General features: G+C 41.1%; 1 protein-coding gene across 3 annotated transcripts; it reads right to left on the bottom strand.

Moving 5' to 3' along the window:
* Positions 1 to 5183: 5183 nt before the first annotated feature.
* LOC120020246 (alanine aminotransferase 2-like) lies at positions 5184 to 22767 on the bottom strand. Of its 3 annotated transcripts, none has more exons than XM_038963784.1 (12): positions 22611 to 22767; positions 21960 to 22151; positions 13571 to 13660; positions 13240 to 13348; positions 12894 to 13027; positions 12509 to 12752; positions 12239 to 12318; positions 10266 to 10402; positions 9820 to 9994; positions 6742 to 6897; positions 6280 to 6392; positions 5184 to 6044 (listed from the first exon to the last, which is right to left on the bottom strand). In XM_038963784.1, the coding sequence occupies exons 2-12, from the start codon at positions 22095 to 22097 to the stop codon at positions 5954 to 5956; spliced, it is 1467 nt and encodes a 488-aa protein (XP_038819712.1). In that variant the 5' UTR covers positions 22098 to 22151; positions 22611 to 22767; the 3' UTR covers positions 5184 to 5953. The 3 variants fall into 3 exon arrangements, with proteins under 3 accessions (XP_038819712.1, XP_038819713.1, XP_038819711.1); XM_038963785.1 differs by having other exon boundaries at positions 21960 to 22146; XM_038963783.1 differs by lacking the exon at positions 22611 to 22767 and having other exon boundaries at positions 21960 to 22596.
* Positions 22768 to 24034: the final 1267 nt, after the last annotated feature.

The following is a 24034-nucleotide window of genomic DNA, read 5'->3' as shown; positions in this document are numbered from 1 at the left end:
GATTTTCATGCGAATATTATAAAATCGCGCTTTGTGTTTCCTTCAAATTGACTTGTTGAGGATAAAAGGCTGTGCGTGAGGACGTTGCGTACATAAAAATACCTTTTGCAGTTAATTTTTTTTTTAAACAAGTTAAATGGGTTTCCATTACATTTTCTACTCTACTGATGGTTTTCTCACGAAAAATGTTGCATTATATAGCAAGTGTGCCCACTCTGATATTGGCACGTGCACTCTAGCCTAGAGCTCACAGATGGGCCAACAGTGCAGGTATATAGCCGACCCTACATTATGATATTATTATGGACAAAATAGCGATATTATTTTTATTTGTCAATAGGCAGCAAAGCATCAATGATCATGTCACCAGGATAAGACCCCGGATAGGTATTGGAAAGGCGCTTCAAACTCATCACCTTGCACTTTCACCACCCTGTGAAGTTCCTCATCACTTATTTCATCTGTAGCCTAATAAACTGCACGCTTTCCTGACGAGTCGTACAGGGAGGACCACACAATGTCATCGCGTGACTCCAAGTTTACTTCGATTTGATGGTTATTATATCAATATTTGCGCATAAAAGCGTGTCCACCGACATTTGTCGCATAGTTAATTTTACCCACATAAAAAGATTCAACCTTGTCTACCATATTTTGTTTTGTTGTCTTTTGGAAAGTTTACCGAGAAGTGTTCTGTTTCCATCAGGCCTGTCATAAAAGAAAAATATCCGATAGGAGTTTAATAATAATAATAATAATAATAATAATAATAATAATAATAATAATAAACATGACGAAAAAACAAAATAGGAAGCATGTACTGAACGTAACCAAAACCAATACTGCCTAATGACTGAGGCTACAGAGGGCTATATGGAGTGAGTGTAATCAGGGTGGTGATGAAGTCCAGGTGTGGTTAACGATGGGGAGCAAGCAGGTGGTTAGTAGATGGCAACTTCGAGCTCTGGGGGAGGGAGCAGGAGTAGGCGTGACATAGGCCTACTTTACTTGCTTAAAAAGGTTGGAAACCTGGTTAGTGAAAGATAAAATAACTGGATAAACTACCTCTGAATGATAACGCAATCACCCAAAAGACAGCAGAGAGATAAGTTCATTAATTGAAGTTGTTCAGATATTAAATGCAGTCTTGGGATGAGACGTTAAACCAATGTCCTAAACATTTTATCTGTCTCATCTACATTTTTTAAGTCACTCTAACAAAAGTAAGAGTTGATCTAATATTAAGTCGTTTTGAAAAAGTTATTAATATAATCTAAGTAAGTTAGATCTATAAACGTTTCATATATATATACCATTAGAGGAGCCTAAAGATATATAATCAGTTTTGAATAATGCAGTCAAATTTAAGGTGAGTGTGTTTGGGGGAAACTGCCCCGCTCCTATGCAAATCAACTGTACCTAAATTAGCATTTTCCAAATCATGTCCAAATCATCTACAATTAACTTAATTGAGTTAAACAGTCATTTTTCTGATGCTTTAGGATTATTTGGACATGATTTGGCGCGAAAATTAGAAAAGGCACCTTACATCAAAACCTCATCATAGTGAGGATATTAATAGTGAGATGTGCAATGATTTAATTAATTAAAAGGAGTCAGAGTAAATAAGTATTTTATCAATTAATAATCTGTCCTGTTTTTTTGGATGTCCACATTGTTCAAAGGATGTAGGCCTAACCACCATGGTGCTTTTCACACAATCAGCTCTTTCTGCAGAATCTTTACATGGATATGTGTCAAATTGTATGTACTCCCCCTGTGACCACAGCACCAACACCTCAAAGTGTGTCTTGTAGCTGATCAGTGGTTACATCACCTCTAGAACTTTCAATCAATTCCAATTAAAAATGGTCTGGGTTCTGAAATAGAAACCTCTCAAAGACAAAAGGACTGTGATCTGAGTTCATATTTCGAGAATGTATTTTTTGGGTGCTCTTAGTTGTTTATGCGTTTTTGACATCAAACATTTGGTGCTACGTGGACTTAGTGCTAGGCATCCTGAGACAGTAAAATGAACCTGCCATGCCAAAACTGCAAAGGAATGTTACAGGTAGAAACTAGACAAAAACAAATCCCCCAAATGAAAAAGAGAGGATGGATTCTTAGAGGAACACCAATCAATGTTCCACTTGCTGATGACATTAGGGGGGGCGGTATGTCACACTCTCTGCCAATGCAATTGAGCGGTGGCGAGGAGCTTAGTGGCAAATTAGATGAAAGATTGTCAACATGCCAGGGGAACACAGGGGAACACAGAGACACCGATCGATCAGGCCAGCCTGGGAATAACTAATTACCCTGGCTGCAAGAGGTTCTGAGGTGCTGTTGGAGCCACAGAGAAACCAGATCACATCCTAGCAATCTCCTACTCCACTAGCTCTCACTCACTCTTAATATTTCTTACTCCTTTCATTAGGCATAGGCCTACATGTGTTATGTAAAATACAGACTCTGGCATGTTGAAATGTGATGGCAGAGGTTTATGGATGAGTGTGAGAGTGTAGGTGAAAATGGTGGCGAGGGAGAGATGAGAAAAGAGGAGGGGTTTGGGGATTGAACAGAGGTCGGTGGGAAAGAATAGAGAGAGAGAGGGATGAGGAAAGAGAGAAGACAGAGAAGTGTGTGACGGAAAAGGAGTGGTGTAGAAAGCAAAAGAGGGGATAATAGAAGCCTATAATAGTTTGCTACAGGGAGCTAGACAAGTGGCAAATCAGACATTCACAACAATTATAGGAAAACCACACAGAAGTAAGTTGCCTTCCCCTCTCCTTCACTCTTCAAGTCTGCAATTACATTCAAACCCAACTACTGATCATTAAATCAGGCTCAGCTCAGTTCAGCAATCGCTCCACCACACCCTCTGATTTCAACATGAGTGGTGGCTGCATTTGGGTTGGGTACCAGCTCTGAAAGTAGCCGTGCTTAGCAAACTACACTATCATCCATCACATGCGACCTTGAAGATGCATGGAAGAGAACTGTAGTAGTAGAGGCAGGGAAACAGAGCCAGAGCCAAGGCAAGTCATCATAAATATGAGAATTGCAAGTTAGGCTTATGTTCAAGAGCCGGCAAAATGGTGCAGCCTGATGTTGACTGTCCCTCTGCTGACCCCGTTTTATGGTGACTTTGACCCCCACAAATATTTTGTTTAGGGGGTAGATCAGCTTTAATATTGCAGATAGATTGTAGCTTCCATCAATGTAATTGTCTGCATCACTTCCAATCCCCCATCTCTTTTTTTTGCAAGTATATATACATACAGTACCAGTCAAAAGTTTGGACACACCTACTAATTCAAGGGGTTTTCTTGATTTTTACTCTTTCTACATTGTAGAATAATAGTGAAGATATCAAAACTATGAAGTAAAACATATGTAATCATGTAGTAACCAAAATAGTGTTAAAAGAAATCAAAATATATTTTAGATTTTTCAAAGTAGCCACCCTTTGCCTTGATGACAGCTTTGTAACACTCTTGGCATTCTCTCAACCAGCTTCACCTGGAATGATTTTCCAACAGTCTTGAAGGAGTTCCCACATATGCTGAGCACTTGTTGGCTGCTTTTCCTTCACTCTGCATTCCAACTTATACCAAACCATCTCAATTGGGTTGAGGTAGGGTGATTGAGGAGGCCAGGTCATCTGATGCAGCACTCCATCACTATCCTTCTTGGTCAAATAGCCCTTACACAGCCTGGAGGTGTGTTGGGTCATTGTTCTGTTGAAAAACAAATGATAGTCCCAATAAGCGCAAACCAGATGGGATGGTGTATTGCTGCAGAATGTTGTGGTAGCCATGCTTGTTTTTGCTAAAAGTATTAGTATATTATTGATCGATTGACTATGACTTTTCAGATCACCCAGTAGTGCTATCTGCAGGGTTAGCTCCAGGTAAATATTTCAATTCTTCAGCCATTCCTGGATCTGTGACCAAAAACAAGCTAGATATGGACCAAATCAAATGATCTAATGACTATGTCTCTCTATATAGCATGGCTGTCAATTTTTTGGTCCTTAAATGAAACTGGTATACTTTTTTAAATTTATGACAGTTATGGTCTTTAATGAAGGGCCGACAGACAAGTTCCTTACTTTTTCCCCCTTCCTCTTCCATTTTTGCTGTAATTTTGCAAGTAGTTGGTTGTAATTTTGGGTGAGCAGACATTTCCATGTGTTTTTGTTAGCTGCATGTGTCACATTACTCCACGAGTCCTATTTATGATATACGTAATTTACGAAGATTATACATTTTTAAAAACATTCTTTAAATTTTTTTTTTTTAATCAATTAGTATATTTGCGTTTAACCACAATATTTGTTGTATTATTTTTCTGTATTTTCTGGTCGATTAAATGGAAATTGCAAATATACAGGTTGCCTTTGTCGTACTACTCTGACGAAGGTCAGATCAAACGAGTTGATGGCGACTGTGTAAAACAAGTTCACCCAATGCAATTAGTGAGGACAGGGACGTGTGGCTGACTGGACGTATCTAGCAGTGAGGGGGGATTGTAAGGGCTACAGAAAGACGAAGAGGTGGTTAATTAGGAAAGGGGCTCTGCTTTGTCAGGGATAATGAATGTTGGCAGCCACTGTAGAGGACAGGAGAGAGAAAGCGCTTTACAGACTTAAAGCTCCCCCCCTCCTTTAATAAATAAAGTATATGTCCAACAATATCTTGATCATTGTAGATAATAGCTATAAGATGGAAGTGGTGGTTATATAATAAATACATTCACGTGACATCATTAGAGATAATATTAACAGGAACTGAACTCTCAATAAAACCTGTGAAAGCAGGCCAGCCCTCAAGGAGAACTCATCCCCGTTGGACAACCTCTCCCAGTGTGTGTGTGCGCACAGTAGGCTCCTGACTCCCTCCCCATGATAACTGCCATGAGCTGTTGTTGTCTTCATAATTCTACAAATCCTTGACAGCATTTATTTTATTTTCATTCTCCTGCTATTCAAAAACTGGTCTCTGATTCTTCTCCCTGCTGTCTCCTCTTTGTCACGGTTTTTCCATGAATTTGGTCTAAAGAATGTAAGGTATGCTACGCAATTGAAAGTCAAGGACATTCTTTGTAGTAGATGTATGGCGTGTGACAAGTGTGCCCTCTTGTGGAATTCTAGCACTATGGCGGAAAGTTCCACACAAAGAAAAGAGGCAAAAATGTTATATTTATTTAGCAAATATAATAAAATCATATTTCAATTAAAATCATTATGTGAAAGCTTCTCTTACATAATACTATCTTATACAGTACCTTACTACAATTACTACCATACTACAATACTGACATTTCTACAGAGTCTGGAAATAATCTAGTAGCTCTTTCCCTTTCTTAATTTCATACACTACTACTAGTCCAGTGTAGCTCAGTTGGTAGAGCATGGTGCTTGCAACGCCAGGGTTGTGGGTTCGATTCCCATGGGGGACCAGTATGAAAATGTATGCTCTCACTACTGTAAGTAGCTCTGGTTAAGAGTGTGTGCTAAATGACTAAAATGTACTGTACTGTCATACTGGCCTTGACTTGTGTGATCATGACACACACCCTCTCTCCCACACAAGTGTGTGCATGGACACACAACTGAGATGACAATGAACATCAATTCAATCAAGTTTTATATGTCAGATAAATTTGATGTGTCCCAACATTTAAAAAAAACTACAGCTCCAATCCTGATTTGTAAAAACTAAATCTCCTTGGTGTTCACAACCACTACATTTGTACATGTACAGTCTGTGAGTCCACCATTTCTTGGAATCTTGTAGGCCTAGGAGTTAAAGTGCATTGTCAAGGTGACCGAAGACAGAGGCACTAGTAGAGTAGGCACTTATTGACAGATGATTTCTGATAGGTTGGCTGGTAGACTGTGTCCTATTCTCTTCTGATTGGGTGAAAGTTAGGGAGTTAAGGAGGATGATTAAGAGTACTGCTGAGTGAATTTCTGGTGGAACTCCTTCACTTTAGCCAGTAAGATCTTCAGCTTGTCTGTGGGCGGCAGAATGGTCATCCTGGAACAAGGAGGGAGAAAATGAAAGAACATCATTAAAGAGCTGTAAAATAAATAGTATACTCCACACCTTGGTAATCTACTACAGGTTGGACTTTGAACAGATGGCAGTGCATTGGAAATGATGGACTTTGGGATGTACATCAAAAAGATCCAGTTTCACCATAACGTACTATGCCAATTTTACGCTGAGAGAGGTTGTGATATCATGTTTGAGTAAACTGGGTTGGCCATACCTGAAGTGGTAGGTCCCGTCTTTCTGTCCAAAGCCACTTCCCGGCACCAGACAGATGCCAGTCTCCTCCAACATCTTCATACAGTAGAACATGTCTGGTGCCTGGCCCAGAGCCTGGAGAGAGAAGCACAAATTACAGTATTAAAGCAGATTCAGAAGCATATGTGAATTACGGTATTGCAGTAGGTTCACACGTCCATGGAGTACGTATTTAACAACCAGATTTTTACAAAAAGATTTTGTTTAAAATGTCTTGCTTAATGTTTTTAGCCCTTTTTATTAAACTTTTTCTTTTAATGGTTGCTCACAATGTAAAGAGCGTTGTGGTTTTTACGTCTGTAAACGAAAAGCGCTCTACAAATGCAATTTATCATTATTATTCAAATAAAATGGAAATTAATTTCCTAAATTTGACTTGTTTCAGTTCCTAACAGCAGAGCAGAAGTAATTAGGGCTGACTAACCTTCGCCTCCTTGATGGCTTTCTGAGGCAGGCTGATGTTGGGGAATGAGTACATGGCTCCCTGGACAGGGTTACAGGTGATCCCAGGTACAGTGTTCAGAATTTCCTCTGTCAACTTGGCCTTCTCTGCCAGCAGCCTGAGGGTAGCTGTTCGCTCCTGGACACAGGGAAGACCGTGTGTGTGTGTGTGTGTGTGTGTGTGTGTGTGTGTGTGTGTGTGTGTGTGTGTGTGTGTGTGTGTGTGTGTGTGTGTGTGTGTGTGTGTGTGTGTGTGTTTGATTTTGCGAATGGGCCACATACAGTGAGGTCTGAAATTATTGACACCCTTCACAAAGATGAACAAAAATGAATTATTTATTTTATACTGTCAAATACTGATCTACAGTACTAGTCAAAGGTTTGAACACAGCTACTCATTCAAGGGTTTTTCTTTATTTGTACTATTTTCTACATTGTAGAATTATAGTGAAGACATCAAAATTATGAAATAACACATGGAATCATGTAGTAACCAAAAAAGTGTTAAACAAATCAAATATATATTTTGTATTTGAGATTCTTCAAAGTAGCCACCCTTCGCCTTGATGACAGCTTTGCACACTCTTGACGTTCTCTTAACCAGCTTCATGATGTAGTCACCCTGGAATGTATTTCAATTAACAGGTGTGCCTTGTTAAAAGTTGATTTGTGGAATTTCTTTCCTCCTTAATGCATTTGAGCCAATCAATTGTTTTGTGACAAGGTAGGGGTGGTATACAGAAGATAGCCCTATTTGTTAAAAGACCAAGTCCATATTATTGCAAGAACAGCTCAAATAAGCACAGAGAAACGCAAGTCCATCATTACTTTAGGACCTTTTTTTATTTCTTTACCTTTCTTTAACTAGGCAAGTCAGTTAAGAACAAATTCTTATTTACAATGACAGCCTACTCCACCCAAACTTGGACGACACTGGGCCAATTGTGCGCCGCCCTATGGGACTCCCAATCACGGCCGGATGTGATACAGCCTGGATTCAAACCAGGTACAGTAGTGACGCCTCTTGCACTGAGATGCAGTGCCTTAGACCGCTGCACCACTCGGGAGCCCAATGAAGGTCAGTCAATCCGGAACACTTCAAGAACTTTGAAAGTTTCTTCAAATGCAGTCGCAAAAACCATCAAGCGCTATGATGAAACTGGCTCTCATGCGGACCGCCACAGGCAAGGAAGACCCAGAGTTACCTCTGCTGCAGAGGATTAGTTTATTAGAGTTACCAGCCTCAGAAATTGCAGCCCAAATAAATGCTTCACAGATTTCAAGTAACAGACACATCTCAACATCAACTGTTCAGAGGAGACTGCGTGAATCAGGTCTTCATGGTCGAATTGCTGCAAAGAAACCACTACTAAAGGACAGCAGTAAGAAGAAGAGACTTTCTTGGGAAACACGAGCAAAGGACATTAGACCGGTGGGTATCTGTCCTTTGGTCAGATGAGTCCAAATTAGAGATTTTTGGTTCCAACCGTCGTGTCTTTGTGAGATGCAGAGTAGGTGAATGGATGATCTCCGCATATGTGGTTCTCACCATGAAGCATGGAGGAGGAGGTGTGATGGTGTGGGGATGCTTTGCTGGTGACACTGTCTGTGATTTATTTCCAATTCAAGGCACACTTAACCAGCATGGCTACCACAACATTCTGCAGCAATACGCCATCCCATCTGGTTTGCGCTGTGGGACTATCATTTGTTTTTCAACAGAACAATGACCCAATATTTTATATTTGAGATTAAACACTTTTTGGGTTACTACATGATTCGATATGTGTTATTTCATAGTATTGATGTCTATTATTCTACAATGTAGAAAAAGAATATTAAAAAAATAAAGAAAAATCCTTGAATGACTAGGTGTGTCCAAATTTTTGACTGGTACTGTATATTGTACGCAAAAAAAATACAATTGCCTAGAGAAAGCATAAAGTAATGTTTTTTTCCCCTCAAAAATGAACTCTCATACATTACCAATACATCACCTTGCGAGGATAACAGCACTGAGCCTTTTTCTAAAATGTTCTTAGCTCCTTCATCCATACAGAATCCTTCCAGATCCTTGATATCCTTCGTCTGCGATTATAGACTGCCCTCTTCAATTCAAACCACAGGTTTTCAATAGGTTTCAAGTCTGGAGACTGAGATGGCTTTTGCAAAATGGAAACTTTGTGTCCAATTAACAATGTATTTGTGGATTTTAATGTGTGCTTGGGGATATTGTCTTGCTGTAAGATCAGCCTCCTGGCAGAGAAGAACAGGTTTTAGGATAACATGTCCTGGTACTGGGTAAAGTTCATGATGCCATTGACCTTGACAAGTTCCCCAGTACCAGTGGAAGCAAAATAGCCCCAAAATATTCAAGATCGACCACCATATTTTACAGGTTATTTTGCACTTATGCATTCTCATTTCGACACCAAACCCACCACTGGTGTGCGTGGCAAAATAGCTCTATTTTCATGTAATTTGCCCAAAGCACCCGTTTCAACCCAAGTGCCAATGCCGTTTAACCAACTCCATGTGTTTACATTTGTTAGAAGATGTGAAAATAGAGCTCTTAGGCCACGCACACCAGTGGTGGGTTTGGCATCTAAATGAGAATGCATGAGCAGAAAATAACCCCATACCTACTGTAAACTATGGTGGTCGATCTTTGATGTTATGTGGTTTGAATTGAAGAGGGCAGTCCATAAACGTAGACGAAGGATATCAAGGCAGAGGCAACCATTTTGAAAACAGAGGTGTCAATCATTTTTACCCCTACCTTTTTGAGAAAAAAGTTTTACTTGTTAAACAAAATCTATGTCTCTGAGCAATTGTATTAGTATAAAATAATATAATTTCCCCAATTTTTTGGAGCACACAATTTTGCTCAGTACTTGTTTTATTTATTCATACAGTCATTTTTGCTCATCTTTATCAAGGGTGTCAATCCTTTCGGACCCAACTGTATATTAAATATGTGTCCCTATCAATGTTAACAGTCCGGTAAGTCATTTTTGATAAAATAAATGTCTGCTAAATAACCATATAACCAAATGATTACCTTCATGAAGGTGGTGTAGGAAGGTTCTCCTGGCTGTGGGGAGTTGACCACCAGGTCCATTAGAGCCTGACCAGGGACGGGGGGACACAGTCTGACCGACACCAGCTTAGTGAGCTGGTCTTTCACTTCTGGGTCCATGTTGATCACCTCCATGTAACCCCCACGGAAACCACACCTGGGAGAGCGAAAGGGGGAGACCAGTTACAGTACAGTGGCTCATAAGGCAACACATCACCGTACCATTAATATATCTATTGGTGATACAGTATATAGTGGTTTAAATTAAGTCATATAATGGTTGATATGTCAAGTCAGGTTATTGAATATTGATCTTGAGGTTTCTACAGAAAATAATGCAGAGTCATACTCTTGGCCTGTTGGTATATTCGTTGTGAACGGTTCAGGGTATGAGCATGAAGGAGCGAGAGAGGGAGAAAATGTCTTACTCTCCCATGTAGCACTTGGAGGTGGAGTGGAAAGATGCCAGTTCTACAGTGTTCGAGTACTGTGGTCCCAACTCAAACAGCACCTTCTTAAAGGAGTGGAACTGGCAACCCTCCGCGTACACATTATCCTGGTACACCTGAGGGACAGGAGAGGAGGGAAGGGGATGTTAGTAGGTTACTGTTAAGGGATTTTTGTGTTTAATGACTAAAATATGTATATATTTGACTTAGAATTATAACTCAGAAATGTTGAGTGTAATATGTTCCTTATTAGAAAGAATGGAGTTATCTTCAGACAGGCTGGAATGCTGTGTTCCTTACAGGACATTCTGTCTCTACCCAGGGAGGGGAAAGACCTTGAGTTGGTTGCAGATAGTTTAACAGGTGGCACACAGTAATGAGGCTGTGAACTGTATTGCCATTATATTCTAGAGGAGGATGGACATTATAACCTATGACATCATCTTTATTATATAACCTGATGTAAATTGTACTATGATTCAGTACTCTCGAGAATAAAAGCTATTGATTGATTGATTTTAAGACTGGTATCTGTCCATTTTATGCAGATAATTATCTTACAAATTCTTATTTATGGGCAGAGTGTTTTAATTGAATTGGTTAATAAACAGGAATCAAAATTCCTTTAACAATTACGTAAAGGTAAGCACAGTTGAAATTGTGTTTATGAGGAGGTTACCTCTGCTGCAGATGATAAGTTCATTAGAGTTTCCAGCCTCAGAAATTGAAGCCCAAATAAATGCTTCACAGAGTTCAAGTAACAGACACATCTCGACATCCACTGTTCAGAGGAGACTGCGTGATCAGGTCTTCATGGTCTAATTGCTGCAAAGAAACCACTACTAAAGGACACCAATAAGAAGAAGAGACTTGCTTGGACCAAGAAACACAAGCAATGGACATTAGACCAGTGGAAATCTATTCTTTGGTCTGATGAGTCCAAATTCAAGATTTTTGGTGTCTTTGTGAAATGCATAGTAGGTGAACGGATGATCTCTGCATGTGTAGTTCCCACCGTGAATTATGGAGGAGGAGGTGTGATGGTGTGGGTGTGCTTTTCTGGTGACACTGTCAGTGATTTATTTAGAATTCAAGGCACACTTAACAAGCATGGCTACCACAGCATTCTGCAGCAATACCACATGAATTACATATGTGTAATTTCATAGTTTTGATTTGGGCTTGTAGTAGATTGTATAACAGGTGGCAGACAATGTATGACAGGAAGACTTGTGAACTATATTGTCATTGTTTCTGAGAGGAGGAGGGACATTTATGACGAAATGTGAGGTATATAGACCAATGTACAGGAAATGATAGGCAGAACGTTCCCGTACATAAACATTTTACTTTTGTAGACTGGGCTTCTGTCTGTTTTTATTTCTATCAGTATCTTATAAATCCTGATATAGCAGACTGAGTAATTTAATTTAATTGGTTAAAGAACATGAGAACTTAATTCTCCTAACATAGGCCTATAGGCTATTTTGTTTGGTATTAAACCATCACAGTCAGAAAAGGTGAAGAATGTATTCTGCAATGATCATGGAAATATAATAAATAATTGGAAAGAAATGTCTAATTATTTTAGAACGCAAAGATAAAATGTATATATTTTCACACTTCTCACTAACAGCAAATGATTGCATCTTGTTATTATATTTAGCAACAGATTTTTTTTGTTATGAATAAGTCATCATATATTCCCTATTTGCAAAAAGCTACTAGGCTACTTTTGACTTGTTGCAATGCAATACTTGAACCATGAGAAACTGTGTGTATACGTGGTCTGAAGTTCGCGTGATGATTAGCATATTCTTACATCAAGTTCAGATTTTAGAAATGACAATTTTTCCGTGAAAACTGGCACACGCATGTTTTGTGGCATATTTAATAGGCACTCAACCTTTATAAATGAGGCCCCAGTTCGTGACCTTGCCTGATTAGTTTACCTCATCAGCCATCAGGAAGAGATGCTCCTTAGCAGCGAATCGGATCACATCCTCAATGCACTGTCTACTCTGGACCTGACCTATTACAGAGGAGGAGAGGGAAAGGTTCAGATTCATATTGGCAGAAATGGACATTTTGGTTTATGTCTAAGTGGGATCTATGTCCTCTGGCGTCGTCTAGTGACATGACTGGGAGGACTGTGAAATCCCTATGTCAACCTCTACATGACGCATCATGAATTCCGTATGTGTTAAGCTTTGGCTACTTACCAGTGGGGTTTCCAGGGTTGATGATGCAGAGGACTTTGGGGTTGCAGTGCTTCCTGGCCTCCGCTAGGGAGCGCTCCAGCTCACTGAGGTCCATGCTCCAGCACTTCTCCTCGTTCAGGTAGTAGTTGACCTGCACAGCGCCCAGCTCAGCCAGAGCAGCCGAGTACAGAGGGTACTGAGGGATGGAGATCATCACCCCTGTCTTCGACGCACCCTCACCACACACCAACAGCTTCAGCATAGTCTGGGAGAGAGAGGGGAGCGAAGGAGGACTGATGGGTGCATCTCAAGTCTAGAGTCCTCAACGCTCTCCTCCTGCCCTCCCCTTTATCTGCAGTGAGAAGTTTACTTGAAAAATCTAATTGTTCGATTTTTGATTTTTTACCACGATGCCGTCACTGGCGCCGGTGGTGAGGTAGACGTTGTCTGGGTCACAGGGCACGCCCCCGTCCCGACGCTCGATGTAGCGAGCTACGTCCTGCCGCACACAGTCTATACCCTGACTGGCACTGTACGCACCTTAGAGAGCGAGAGGGAGAGAGAGAAAGACTCAATACACTGCGACTCTCCAGGATCGGGGTTGGCCACCCTAGACTGCGAAAGGTCATTCATTGCTTATGCAGACACTAACAGGCTGACACAGGCTTATTGGCTAAAATATGCCCTTTGTGTATTTTATCTTAACTTACATCCTTCCAATACACAATCAATCAAGTATCTGAACAACATACCCAAACTACTCCCTCCACAAGCCTGCAGAATGCGGCGCGCTCTGCTTTTGGCATCCTCTGGAAACATATTGTCTTTCAAGAGTTCCGGATAGGAGCAGAGTGCCAAGACCTTGAAGAGGAAGAGAGGACAGCGAGAGCTAGGTGAGGAACAGACAGGAGTTGATGCAGGATAATGTACACAAATCTGCATGAATCTGCATGAAAATGTCATTATGTGATTTTGCCATAGACAGAACGGTTTCAAATGATAAAGGAGAATGAAAGACACCCTGTAATCAAAAAGAGAGTTGTTTTAGATAAATGGTTTCGAACATAGGGGATAAAAGCAGACCTGGCGGAAGAAGGTGATTGGCTGCTGGCCCATGGCATGGGCGTCACCGATATTGGCCTTGATGACCTCAGTGAAGGGCTTCTTCACTCCCTGCAGGACAGAGAAACAAGACACAAAACAATGAGAGAGGCAGAGAGAGGATGAAACAATTAGGGCAAGGAAGAAAGAGATGGATGAATACAATGTGTTCTTGGGAAACACTCTTTTCACGCCACTTCGATTCCCTGTTCTTGGGAAACACTCTTCACGCCACTTCGATACCGAAGTGACTTTTTCATAGAAGGTTAGGGCAACTTGCGCAGCAGGTTAGGAGACTGAGGTTAAGGTTAGGAAAATGGTTAGGGATAGCAAAAGTGCTCTTTGTATCGAACTGGCGTGAAAAGAGTGTGTCCCATGCGTTCTTGGGTCACAGGTGTGTGCAGGGGATAAAGGCAGTCCAATACTTTACTTTATTCTTTATAACCTCATAATTAACAATTTATAACTACTTATCTGAGCGTGTCCGTCTAAGTAAGACATGAGTATGAGGTCACTTCCTGCTGGAATATGAGGTCACGTCTAAAGGTAACCCGGTACCGGGCCGAAAAATGAATGGAAGTGAATGGGGCAGTTCCACATCAAAGGTATACAGATAATTTCACATTGAACTTTTCTTTTCTTTTCTGAGCTTTCTTACGGTATATCTCTCAGATATTGGACAGACACTTCAAAACATACTTCCTTTATTTTTTACACTGTTTTTCCATGTATGAATCTGTTATTCAATGCGTTTCTATAAGCTAATAGGCCAAATTCAATATTTCATCAAACATTTTTTTAATATATATTTTTCCTAAAATTCAAAATAAAATAGCTAAATGATCCTTGGTATGACCATCGTCATGACCAACAATTCCAGATGTTAGTTTAGTAAAAACCCAGACCCTAGCCCTTAGACCTTTAAATAGACAACCCTTAAAGCCAAACAGCTCTTCATAATTTCCTTTGCCATGTGTTTTTACTTAAACTCTCAAGCACAAATACAACATCAGGTATAGTCTTTGCCAGGAGAAATGACTTGGCAGCCTGCATTGGTTTAATATGTGCTTTCCTCATCCCTTGCGTTTAGGTCCTAAAATGTAGGACATCACCGGAGACCTTTTGCCAGGCCGTCCTTGTCCTTAATTGACTTGCCTGGTTAAATAAAGATTACATTAAATAAAACCATAAGAAAAAGATAAAACACATGAGTGACATAATTCAATTTGAGCTTTTCCAATGTTAGGGTTTCCAACTGTACACACTTACCTACAAACACAAACACATCATGTGCGTCTGTGTGTTTGGGAGCAGAGTGGAGGAAGTCAAAACAAGAATTTGTTCAGCCCAACTACTGTATATTAACATATTAAAGGAGAGAAAATGCTGTCTGGAAAGCAAAAAGAAACACACAGTCCCATGCTGGCTGCTGCCTGGAAGGCTTGTCAAGTGTTATATCAGCTGGTTTCCAGCTGTAGAAACAGACGATAAGTGTAAAGTAGGTGTCAAATGCGGTGTAAAAAAACAGACTGCAAAACAGAACTGGTCATGGAGAATAGGAAAAAATAATTAATTTGGGGAGGTTGTCAAGGAATGTCCTTATAAGCAAAGAAAAATGCCACTACTTCTTTCAATATCTGAGAACAATATGTCAAGAGGTTGAAAGTATCTCCTTAAGGACAACTGTCCTGGATGGACAACGGAACTAAACTGGCCAAGAACACAGACTCCTCAGTGAGTGTCCAGATGCTTGGTATTTGACAACATGGACAGCGATCAGTGGCCACAAGTGGAACTCATTCAAACCCAGTGGGAAGCAAAGCAGCCCTGCTGTTGTTCTACCCACCAGAGACATTTATCCAATCTAATTGGGCCAGCTGGACCAGCAATGACCTCAAAGTTCACAACAGAAAATAAACCTCCTACACTCCCATTGGTCACAAGACAGAGGTGTCTCTCAGTTCAGACCAATCACAAACAGCAGGGGAGTGACACCCACTGAATACAAAGGACCTCCTCCCATTCCATTCATACTGAGAGTAGAGAGGGGTTTACATTTTACTGCAACGAGATATGTTGCAACAACCAAAAAATCAACATTTCCCAAGTGACGAGAGTACGTTTTATATAAAAAATGTGTACAAAAATCAGTCCCCCTCTTTTTCTGGAAACTTTAAATGTATTTGTAAGTCTTCTAAGTGCTTCTAATCATGTATTTTATCTCAGGGAGTCTTTTTACATTGTCACATAAAGACCACATAGCAGGCCCCTTGTTGAAAAACCTTCACTGATTAGGCCATGTGGCTCTTGTCAGAGTACTGCCTATGGCATGTTCTTCATAAGATGATTGAGACTAGCCTACAGTTGATTTTGCCCACTCTCTCTCTACCTCCTTACCCAGTTCTCTCGTTTTTCTTTTGCTCTTTCTGCGTGTGTAAGTTTATTTGCGTCTTTTTCTGTCTCTGGTAAGTAGCATTCTAATTGGTCTGGCAAAACAAATTCAAAGTCTGGCAAAAGAAAGTTACATCAGAATGGCTACTAGTTTACTCTTCAAAATTAGCGAAGTAGTAGAGGCAGGACATGAAATGTGATGACTTTCATTCATTAAAGAAAGTCAGTGTGCCGTGTTACTCAGCAATCCTCCTGCAGTCTCCATGGAGACCACTGAGGTGGTAGAAGGTATCTCCGTGGGCCTCTAGCCTGGTCCTAGAGCTGTTACTGGGTTGAAGTTGTTTTTCTCACATTCTACTTAGTGTTTTTTCTCTTCCTGCTAGGCTAAGAGGGGAATTAACTAATGACGACAATTTAAGTCGTATCAGGTTTCAGGAAATGTTCCTGAACTTGATCTGCACCTGAAACATTACAGTTCATCTGAGCCCTCAAAATAGGCATGTGTGTTAGTCGGAGAAAATAGAGAGGGGTTGAAAAGGGGATAGAGAGGGAGTGGAGAAAAATATTTTGTGTGAAAGTGGGTGTTCCTTTTTTAAAGCAAGCAAGTGAATGTAGGCTTTGTGCCCTGTTTTCACAAAGAAATCTAACACCCATCAGAGCTCAGTATGAAAATCAGGTTAGACTTGGAATAGCCTACAGCTAGTTCACCTGATACAGCACAGATTAACAAGTTTGATGTTTTAGACTTATATTTGGAGGTTCCCCTAAATAACAAAACAGACTTGTTTTCAAATATATATATATATATTTTTTTATACCTTTATTTAACTAGGCAAGTCAGTTAAGAACAAATTCTTATTTACAATGATGGCCTACCCCGGCCAAACACGGACGATGTTGGGACAATTGTGTGCCGCCCTATGGGACTCCCAATCACGGCCGGATGTGATACAGCCTGGATTTACAGGTGCTCAATATGATATAAGGACGTAATAACTTCTTATTAAACCCCTGTAGACTTCTGAAAGACAAAATCAATCAAATCAAATCCTATTTTATTTGTCACATTCGCCGAATACAACAGGTGTAGTAGACCTTACCGTGAAATGCTTACTTACAAGCCCTAACCAACAATGCAGTTCAAGAAATAAAGTTTAAAAAATATTTACTAAATAAAATGGAGTAAAAAATAAAATAAAAAGTAACACAATAAAATAACAATAACGAGGCTATATACAGGGGGCACCGGGACCGAGTCAATGTTCGGGGGTACAGGTTAGTCGAGGAAATTTGTATATATAGTTAGGGGTAAAGTGACTATCCATAGATAATAAAGAAAATGTGGGCCTTCCTCTGACACCCTGCCAGGTATATAGGTCCTGGATGGCAGGAAGTTTGGCCCCAGTGATGAACTGGTCCTTACACACTACCCTCTGTAGCGCCTTACGGTCGGATGCCGAGCAGTTGCCATACCAGGCGGTGATACAACCGATCAGGATGATCTCGATGGTGCAGCTGTAGAACTTTTTGAGGATCTGGGGACCCATGCCAAATCTTTTCAGCCTCCAAGGGGGAAAAGGTGTTGTCGTGCCCTCTTCACGACTGTCTTGGTGTGTTTGGACCATGATAGTTTGTTGGTGATGTGGACACCAAGGAACTTGAAACTCTCGACCCGCTCCACTACATTATGTTAATGGGGGCCTGTTCGACCCGCCTTTTCCTGTAGTCCATGATCAGCTCCTTTGTCTTGCTCACATTGAGGGAGAGGTTGTTGTCCTGGCACCACACTGCCAGTTCTCTGACCTCCTCCCTATAGGCTGTCTCATCGTTGTCGGTGATCAGGCCTACCACTGTTGTGTCGTCAGCAAACTTAATGATGCAGTTGGAGTCATGCTTGGCCACACAGTCGTGGGTGAACAGGGAGTACAGGAGGGGACTAAGCACGCACCCCTGAGGGGCCCCAGTGTTGAGGATCAGCATGGCAGATGTGTTGTTGCCTACCCTTACCACCTGGGGGCGGCTCTTCAGGAAGTCTAGGATCCAGTTGCAGAGGGAGGTGTTTAGTCCCAAGTTCATTAGCTTAGTGATGAGCTTTGTGGGCACTATGGTGTTGAACATTGAGCTGAGGTCGATGAACAGCATTCTCACATAGGTGTTCCTTTTGTCCAGGTGGGAGTGTGGAGTGCAATTGAGATTGTGTCATCTGTGGTATTCAAATTAGAGTGGGTCTAGGGTTTCCGAGATGATGGTGTTGATGTGAGCAAGGACCAGCCTTTCAAAGCACTTCATGGCTAACAATATGAGTGCTATGGGGCGATAGTGATGGTAACCACCCTAAATGACTTTCTTGGGTACAGGCACTATTGTGGTCTGCTTAAAGCATGTAGGTATTACAGACTCAGTCAGGGAGAGGTTGAAAATGTCAGTGAAGACACTTGCCAGTTGGTCCGCACATGCTCTGAGTACATGTCTTAGTAATCCGTCTGGGCCCTGTGGCCTTGTGAATGTTGACCTGTTAAGGTCTTTCTCACATCGGCTACGGAGAGTGCGATCACACAGTCATCCGGAACAGCTGGTGCTCTCATGCATGCTTCAGTGTTGCTTGCCTCGAAGCGAGCATAAAAGACATTTAGCTCGTCTGGTAGACTCGCGTCACTGGGTAGCTCACGGCTGGGTTTCCCTATGTAGTCCATATTAGTTTGCAAGCCCTGCCACATCCGACAACACTTTGCCTGTTTGATGGTTTGTCTGAGGGCATAGCAGGATTTCTTATAAGCGTCCGGATCCCGCTCCTTGAAAGTGGCAGCTCTAGCCTTTAGCTCGGTGCAGATGTTGCCTGCAATCCATGGCTTCTGGTTGGGATATGTATGTATGGTCACTGTGGGGACAACATTGTCGATGCACTTATTGATCAAGCCGGTGACTGAGGTGGTATACTCCTCAATGACATTGGATGAATCACGGAACATATTCCAGTCTGTGCTAGCGAAACAGTCCTGTAGCATAGCATCCGCGTCATCTGACCACTTCCGTATTGAGCGAGTCACTGGTACTTCCTGCTGTAGTTTTTGCTTGTTAGCAGGAATCAGGAGGATAGAATTATGGTCAGATTTGCCAAATGGAGGGCGAGGGAGAGCTTTGTATGCGTCTCTGTGTGTGGAGTAAATGTGGTCTATAGTTTTTTCCCTCTGGTTGCACATGTAACATGCCTGCATTAAAGTCCCCGGCCACTAGGAGTGCCGCTTCTAGATGAGCATTTTCTTGTTTGCTTATGGTTTTATACAGCTCGTTGAGTGCGGTCTTAGTACCAGCATCGGTTTGTGGTGGTGAGTAGACAGCTACGAATAATATAGATGAAAACTCTCTTGGTAAATAGTGTGGTCTACAGCTTATCATGAGGAACTCTACCTCAGGCGAACAATACCTTGAGACTTCTTTAATATTAGACATTGCGCACCAGCTGTTATTGAAAAATAAACGCCCCCACCCCTCGTCTTACCAGACGTAGCGGCTCTGTCCTGCCGATGCACGGAAAACCCAGCCAGCTCTATATTATTTTTGTCGTCGTTCAGCATCGACTCGGTGAAACATAAGATATTACAGTTTTTAATATCCCTTTGGTAGGATAGTCTCGATCGCCGATCATCCAGTTTATTTTCCAGTGATTGCACGTTGGCCAATAGAACGGATGGTAGAGGCGGTTTACCTACTTGCCGACAAATTCTCACAAGGCACCCTTACCTCCGCCCCCTGTATTTCCGTCTTTTCTTCATGCGAATGACAGGGATTTGGTTCTGGTCTCGGGAAAGCAGTATATCTTTTGCGTCGGACTCATTAAAGAAAAAGTCTTTGTCCAGTTCGAGGTGAGTAGTCACTGTTCTGATGTCCAGAAGTTTTTTTTCGGTCATAAGAGACAGTAGCAGCAACATTATGTACAAAATAAGTTACAAACAATGCGAAAAAACTAACAAAATAGCACAGTTAGTTAGAAGCCCGTAAAACGGCAGCCATCCTCTAAGGCGACATTACCGGTAATAACCAACATTCCCTAACCCAGGTTGGCTCTTGGTTGGCTGGGGTGTTTGAGGATGACTCGGAACAAATAGTAGAGAGAAAATCCATGAATCCAAATTGTATTTGGGTAAAGCCCCAGGACCATCTGGTAAAGGTCACCATAGTCATTACTATGATAGTCCCTCCACACCCCGCCGCAGCCAAAAAGCGACCCTTTCACCTCTTTCTCACACACAGAGATACACGTTGCTCGTCTTCCTGGAAAGAGCCACTCGGAGGGTCCGCTTTACACACCTGACTGAACTCAGTAAACTATGCTCTCTGGGTTTCCATGACAACCCTTGAAATGAAGTGAGAGGGGACGGGGATGGTGCAGGTAAGGGTTACACTGAGGGCAAGTACATAAAAACCTACTGGAAAATAACATTGACCTAAGAGGACTAAGTCTGACCAAAGTTTGTAACAGTGTGCACAATATCAATAGATGTAGATTGATCTTGAGAAAAACATCAAATATTGCTTTGTGTGCATGTGTACATTGTTGAAAATTGTACAGTATGATTGTAAAAATAAATGTCAGTAGGCTACATCAAAATGTCAACAACCTACCTCTTCACTCTTGAGTGGGCTGTTAAATCTAGAAACACCACTCCACTTACTAGCAGCTGTAACATGATGACCAGCGAGTAACAACAATTTCACATAACAAATGTTGTAGGACTGGAGGGGGGCTGGCGACTCTAGGAGTGATGAGTTATTGCTTTTAAGAGAGTTAAAGGAGACAGTGGCATTGGTCTGGGGGAAAGTGAGGATTTGACCTCTGATAGATTTTATACTGTACGTCATTGTGAGCTCAGAAGTTTAAATAGAGCTGCTGTAAAAACAGACAACAGACTGAACTGAAGTGAATCTCTCAGTTTGCTGTTTGACTTGTGGACTTTGATCTTGATCTTCCTCAGCTCCAATGAAAACTGATACTGTATAACACAGAACAAACAGTGACAAGGGAGAGCGACTCAGAGGGAGAGGGCGAGGGAGATAATGAATGAGCGAGTGAGTGAGTGAGAGTGAAAGAAAGAGAGATTGGGGAGAGCGTAATCTTCAACAACATAACAAATAAGGTCTTGCCTCATCATTGTTGAACAAATCACTAGACAGGTGTCATAAGCAATCAGCGCTGTGGTGTTTTAACAGTAATTTGATTTCCGAAGAGGGGTCAATCTGCTGGTGGGTGACACACTGGGTGTGTGAGCAAATGCACTCAAAAAGTATATATTTTGGTGAGCATTTAGGCTAGAGGGCAACGGGCAGAGCAAGCAAAGGGCATGACAAATGCTTCTCAAGTCATTGGGAACCAGCTATTTATGACATTTTAGGGGTGATTCAAATACTTCTATCAATTTTAACACAGAAATGGATTAGCCTAACCCGCCACAGTTCTTAATCTTAGCCTATCTATTTATTTTATAATCACCCAAGTTTGGTAGCAGACAGCAAACATGTTTGATACAGGGATATACTTTTTTAGATGCATATCTGATTGGATATAGCATTTGATTACTAAATTGTCAGCCTCAATTTACTTCAGAGTTGCTTTTTTCTTTCTGGGAGTTAATCGGGAACATTTCTGGGAAATCTTTAGCTGGGGACAAGCCACCAAAATCGTCTGGTCACCCTATATCACACAAGCCTATAGGCCTAGGCTGCATGTCACTGCTGCAGTTGCAGATCCAGAAAAACGGAGCCATTGAGGCCACCGGAAACTTGTTTAAAAGTCAGACTGTTGCAATTAGTCTAGGTGAGACAGACAGCGCATGGGAATGTCAGTGAGAGATTGCATTCGCACTTTGCAAACTGCTGTATATTTCAGATTGAGAGAAACAAATGATTTGCACAATTTAAAAACAAATGGGGAAAAAAGAGAAAATAATGATTTAAGAAAGTTACATTTTATTATTAAGCATACCTCTCTCAGCTCCTTCTCGATCTGCACCGCGCGCTGCACAATGGGTCCGCGCACGGCATACTCCACATTCTTCACCTTGGGGTTCATGGTGTCGATGGTCAAAACCTTGTTCTGGGAGAACACTGCATTCTCGGTCATTTTCTCTTGGACAAGTCCACGCGGAGGTTCACTGACTCCTGAAAGTGCTCTACTCTGGGAAAAGAAAGGTGACAGCGGAGAGGGGATCATCACTGAGCGGACACCAGAGGTGAGGTGCCCGGCGGGGTATTGTGCCCCATTGCCGAAAAAACGGTAATTTCCTCTGGTTATAACGCGCAAACTTTTGGATGACAACATTTGCCCTATGCGCGAAGCAGACATGTCACAATATTATATCTCGTTACGTTAGTTGTGAAGCGCTGCGACCACCCTCACGCCCAATGAATGCACACAGACAGACAACTGTGTGTTGTCCAACTGGCAAACTTTTAAATATTTTTTTTAAGCCGGCCAGACCTTTGTACCTTACAATTTCCACAACCCTGTTATTCACAGACTGGGGCACTCTTTTCAACCTGAAATGTATGTCTGCTGCACAGTACATATATTCTAACATTACTCCCCCATGTGAGTTATATCCAACCTCCATCCCCTCATTTCCCCATTACGCACCGATAAATTGTCCGTCAGGATAAGATCTCCGGTTTCCGAAAGGACAGAAACAAGCGACACGCCTATACGAGGAGATCTGGGGCAGCTTCAAACTTTCACCCTTTCCGTGCAACTCCTTCTCTTTCGATGGTCAACACACACCCAGCGGCGCGCTCTAACCTATTGGGAGGAGACTACGGACCTGGTTATTCTGTAGAAATTGAGCGCAACTCCTCCTATTTGGACACGAGCCCAGTTCTCTCACTGTTGGAGCAGCATACAGTATTTGCACGAAATGTGCACGGCGCTCGACTAGATACGTTTTAAGGGCGCTCCACTCTAGGCTAGTTCAGTTTTTAGTGTGAATGACTGAGGTTGATGTCGCTTCATCACTCCCCTTTATACCATATTTACAGTGGTGTAAAGTACTTAAGTAAAAATACTTTAATGGACTACTATAGTCGTTTTTGGGGGTATCTGTACTTTACTTTACTATTTATATTTTTGACAACTTTTACTTCACTACATTCGTAAAGAAAATATTGTACTTTTACTCCATACATTTTCTCTGACAACCCAAAGTACTCCTTATATTTTGAATGCTTCGTAGACCAGTAAAACTATGAAATTCACACACTTATCAAGAGAACAAGTTGTCATCCCTACTTCACTAAACACAAAGGCATCTTTTGTAAATACTTTCTGAGTGTTGGAGTGTGCCCCTGGCTATCCATACATTTTAAAAACAAGAACATGGTGCCATCTGCTTTACTTAATATAAGGAATTTTAAATGATTTATACTTTTACTTTTACTTTTGATACATAAGTATATTTTAGCAACTAAATGTACTTTTGATACTTAAGTATATACTTTTAGACTTTTCCTCAAGTATTATTTTACTAGGTGACTTTCACTTTAACTTGAGTAACTTTTTTATTAAGGTATCTATACTTTTACTCAAGTATGACAATTGGGTACCTTTTCCACCACTGCATATTTAAAGCTTATATGATAGATCTTTAACATAACAAATACTACATTCAAAGGATATATCCATTCCTAAATTAAATGTTCAATGCAGCCATTTTTATCTCAATATCAAATTATTTCTGGGTAACAATTAAGTACCCTACTGTGACTGTTTTCAATTAAAATGGTCAAAATGAAACAAAAATTGCTTCTTAGCAAAGAGCAATTTCTCAAGCTACATTTTTGCTAGGACCAGTGGTGGAAAAATTACCCAATTGGCATACTTGAGTAAAAGTATAGATACCTTAATAGAATGTTGCTCAAGTAAAATTCAAAGTCACCCAGTTAAATATTACTTGAGTAAAAGTCTAAAGGTATTGGGTCCCAAATATACTTAAGTATCGAAAGTACATGTAATTGCTCAAATATACTTAAGTATCAAAAGTAAAAATTATTTTGATTAAGCAAAGCAGG

The sequence above is a fragment of the Salvelinus namaycush genome, chromosome 25 (genome assembly GCF_016432855.1).
Source record: "Salvelinus namaycush isolate Seneca chromosome 25, SaNama_1.0, whole genome shotgun sequence".
In the NCBI taxonomy this organism is placed as follows: Eukaryota; Metazoa; Chordata; class Actinopteri; order Salmoniformes; family Salmonidae; genus Salvelinus; species Salvelinus namaycush.
Note: the sequence above shows the minus strand (reverse complement) of the source record. Positions and strands in the feature narration are given on the sequence as shown.

Bases quoted from the DNA above. Each gene is read 5' to 3' on its own strand.
- LOC120020246 (XM_038963783.1), bottom strand. From the start codon at position 22,319: ATGTCTGCTTCGCGCATAGGGCAAATGTTGTCATCCAAAAGTTTGCGC. The intron at 13,349-13,570 runs GTCTGCTTTTAT...TTCCTCTTCAAG, and splicing joins CAATCACCTTCTTCCGCCAG to GTCTTGGCACTCTGCTCCTA. The intron at 13,028-13,239 runs GTATGTTGTTCA...TCGCTCTCTAAG, and splicing joins TTGTGGAGGGAGTAGTTTGG to GTGCGTACAGTGCCAGTCAG.